At 53.5% G+C, this 3,543-nt stretch overlaps 2 protein-coding genes across 7 annotated transcripts in view; both read left to right on the top strand.

Moving 5' to 3' along the window:
- Akap8l (A-kinase anchoring protein 8 like) overlaps window positions 1–1,210 on the top strand; it is a 30,025-nt gene extending 28,815 nt beyond the window's left edge. For 4 of the 5 annotated variants that reach the window (XM_021217747.1, XM_021217748.2, XM_021217746.2 and 1 more), the window contains 2 exons: window positions 643–738; window positions 849–1,210. In XM_021217747.1, the coding sequence (XP_021073406.1) occupies window positions 643–738; window positions 849–1,142 (390 nt within the window). In that variant the 3' untranslated portion in view covers window positions 1,143–1,210. Of the gene's footprint in view, window positions 1–642; window positions 739–848 lie in introns of those variants that run through there. The other variant, XM_029531651.1, reaches the window with a different exon arrangement.
- A 222-nt stretch (window positions 1,211–1,432) lies between these two features.
- Window positions 1,433–3,543, top strand: part of Akap8 (A-kinase anchoring protein 8) — an 18,365-nt gene continuing 16,254 nt past the window's right edge. Inside the window, exons 1-2 of one of the 2 annotated variants that reach the window (XM_021217765.2) lie at window positions 1,433–1,568; window positions 3,115–3,153. In XM_021217765.2, the coding sequence (XP_021073424.1) occupies window positions 1,550–1,568; window positions 3,115–3,153 (58 nt within the window). In that variant the 5' untranslated portion in view covers window positions 1,433–1,549. The remainder of the gene's footprint in view (window positions 1,569–3,114; window positions 3,154–3,543) is intronic. The other variant, XM_029531648.1, reaches the window with a different exon arrangement.

Here is a 3,543-nt window from a genome sequence, read left to right as displayed (position 1 = left end):
CACCACACCCGGCTGAACCTAAGGCTTTAAAAATACTAAGAAAGCACTCTATCATCAAACTATTATATATCTCCAGCTGGCCCCTCCCCCTTTTTACATTTTATTTTTTATCTTTTTGTATGTTTTGCCTGCACATATGCTCACTATCCGCGTGCCTGGTGCCTGTGGTAACCAGAAGGCCTCATATTCCCTGGAACTACATTAGAGATTGTTGTCAGCCAGTTTGTGGGTGGCAGAAAATGAACCTGAGCCTTTGAAATACTAACAAGTCCTTTTACGCTGAGCCATCTCTCTAACTCCCAGCCATCTTTTATTTTCTGAGACATAGTCAAAGTTGCCCAGGTTGCCGTTAAACTCTGTAGTCCAGGTAGGCCTTCCATTTTAATGCCCTGGAGTTACATGGCCTGTGCCACTAAGTCCAGCACTTACTATAGTTTCTATGTAAGCAAATCAGGTTTCAAACAGCAAATATGGTGTGGGCGATCAGATCGAATCCTAGCTCCTTGCATGCTTGTCCAGACTGACTGGACAAATTATGCCCACGGTGCACTTACAGACACTAGGACTAGGTGAATCTGAACCTCAGCAGGGTTTGCTGGCTTCCTAGAGCAGCCTCACCAGTCCTGTTTGCCCTGCCCATAGCTCATGATGGAGCAGTCCAAGAAGTCCTCTCTTATGGTGGCCCGCAGTATTCTCAACAACAAGCTCATTAGCAAGAAGCTGGAGCGGTATCTGAAGGTGAGGCAAAGGTGAAAGTACTGCCCTAGTCCTGACCTTTGTGTGAGCCTGGTCCCCATACTGTCCCAGTGATTCCTTCCTCCCATTAAGGTCTCTATCAATCTCTACAGGGCGAGAATCCTTTCACTGACAATCCGGAGGAGGAGAAGGAACAGGACGAGGTGGAGGCTGGCGCTCAGGATGAAGGAGCAGCAAGCGAAGCGACAGAGCTCACAGAGGGCGTGCCGGCACAGCCCCCGGTGCCCCTGGAGCCCGCCCCAGGGACTGCAACCCCGCCACCTCCGCCACCACCAGAAGAAGAGGAGAGCCCAGTACCCTTGCTGGGCGGAGCGCTGCAGTGCCAGATCCGCGGGATCCCGGGCCTCGACGTGGAAGACGACGAGGAGGGCGGTGGGGGTCCATAACCCTTACCGGGCAGGGCTCGCGTGGCCGAGGCTGGAAGTCCAGCCTAATAAAGTGCTCTCCCACCTGAGGTCTTCGTTTGTGCTGTGAATGGTGAGGGCGGGCCCTGGAGCGTCCAGACACTAAGCGCGCCTGCGCGCGGGTAAACGCGCTAGAACGACTCACGCGTGCGCGGACATGGACGCTCTTGCGCACTAGCTTACCCTTGAGGCACAACTCCCGAGATGCTGTACATTTGCAACCCGGAAGGCTAGGAGGATCGGCGGGGGCGGGCCCTCTTGAGCAACCAATGATAGCGCCCAGGAAGACAGACGCACGCTCTTCGTCTTCCAGTAGCAGACAGCACGTTGAACGCATGCGTTCTGAGCGAATCTAAGACAAGGATCTGCTGGCGGGTCGCGTCGAAGACATGGAGCAAGGCTACGGAGGTTAGTGTGGGCTCTTCTGCGCCGCGGGAGCCCCTGGCGCGTGTGGTATTCGGGCTTAGCCTGCAGCCGGAACGCGCTTGCCGCAGCCCGGTTCTGTGTGGAGTCGTCCCGGACGCGCGCGCTTCCCTTATTGGGCCTCTGCGCCATCGTTCCCGAAGCGCCGCGTGTGGATTGGCCGGTAGGACTCGGGGCGGAGGGTGCGGACGAGGCGCGGAGGCCGACGCCGTGGCGGGTTTCTGGATGCGCCCTGGACCGCTTTCACGGTGCGAGCCGAGTGGCTCTCCTCGCCGCCGGACCCGAGGACCCGGACGGTCTCGGTCCCGCCTTCTCTTCCGAAGACGCCACAAAATGGCGGCCCTGGGGCGGGGCTAAAGCGAGCGCTGGGGAAGCGGGGGTGAGGTCCGTCTGGGTCGCGGCGGCCGTGGCGAGCAGGGAGTCCCCCGGGCTCGCGCGATCGGCCGAGCTGTGCACTGCGGCAACACCCGGTGAACCTGGCTGGGTCTCCGCAGTGTACGCGGCGTGAGGTGCCCGTGGGAGGGGTGCTGCCTGAGGGACTGGGATTCTGGACTGTAGCATTACGATGGCCTGTAGGGACCAAGGGGTCGGCGGGAGCGGGAACGTTGCCTTTCCCAACCTAAATTTCAGCATCTTTTCGTAATTAGGCGTCGTTTCTCGAGCCATCTGCTTTTAATCTCCTGGGAGGCCTTGACTTATCTCCAGGATAAGTTGAGATTTAGCTGCAGGAGATAGTTGGAACATGTGGGATGGGGTTGGAAAGGGGGCACAGGGAGTGGTTAGTGGCTTCTGGCCGCTAAGGAAGGGATTTTGAGAGGCAGCAGAGTAACACGATCCCTAGGATTGGACTTGCCGGTGAGGCCTGAGGTGTGATGGACACGTGTGCTTGGGTACCTTACTGGACGGCCTAGCGCTCTTTGCCTTTGGGGTCCTAGATCTGTGTCTTCCATTCTTAGCCTTTCCACCAGATACCTGTCGCGACCCTGCTGTACTTACCTCGGGCTAGGGAACTTCATGGTGACTCCCACTTTCTACCTGCCAATAATTTTACAGATGCAGTTAGGGTATTTGCAGCCTCCCTGGTTTCTAAATAGCAGTTAGGTATGGTGGTACTTACTGAGTGCCTGTCAACACATTTAAGGGACTGTGTTACAGTGGGGGGTTTGGGATATTCTGGAAAGGGAAATAACCACACTGTCAAAGTGAAGTCATTTGACAGCCTGGGACTGTGCCACTGTATCAAGCTATATGCTAGGCTCCAAGAACACAAATGAAGAGAATGTATGCCCCTTCTGTTCAAAGGAGTGTTGTAGGGGATGATGTCAGCTCAGCCAGGTAAAGTGTGATGGTTTGCTTGCGTTTGTGTGTGGAGACAGTTCTTGAAGGCTGGAAGTGCACTAGATCACATTTACATTCCCTCATTGTAAGTTGACACTTCTGAAAAGAGAAATCTCTTTAGACTCTTTGGGTATTGTCAGAACTCTCATTTCCTTGAAGTAGGATAGAATCTTGACACATGATCTTTTCACAGGCTACGGGGCATGGAGTGCTGGACCTGCCAACACCCAGGGTAAGTGGTTACCGCTTAATGGGATGGATTGTGAGTTGTCTCCACTGAGTGCCCCTTTGTAGAAGAGCCCAGCATCTGCCTTCACCAGGGTACATTTTGCCTTTCTTTTCTTTTTAAGGAAAAATAGTTTATTGAGTACTACAAGGGAGCAGAGGCTGATTGGTAAAAAGAATACTCCTGTATCACTGTACTACCCTAGCGCCACAGGCCTCAGTGTCACTCGTGCACCCCTGTTAGTCTGTGTACACAAACTGCGCATTCTTGCTATGCTTAGCGTATTATGGAATATTTTCTTGTAACCATTTAGAGAGATAAAACATTTCATTTATTTATTTATTTTTATTATTTTCTTTATTTGCATTTCAAATGCTATCCCGAAAGTTCCCTATA

Source organism: Mus pahari, chromosome 18 (assembly GCF_900095145.1).
Source record: "Mus pahari chromosome 18, PAHARI_EIJ_v1.1, whole genome shotgun sequence".
Lineage (NCBI taxonomy): Eukaryota > Metazoa > Chordata > Mammalia > Rodentia > Muridae > Mus > Mus pahari.
This window is presented reverse-complemented; position numbering and strand designations above follow the sequence as displayed.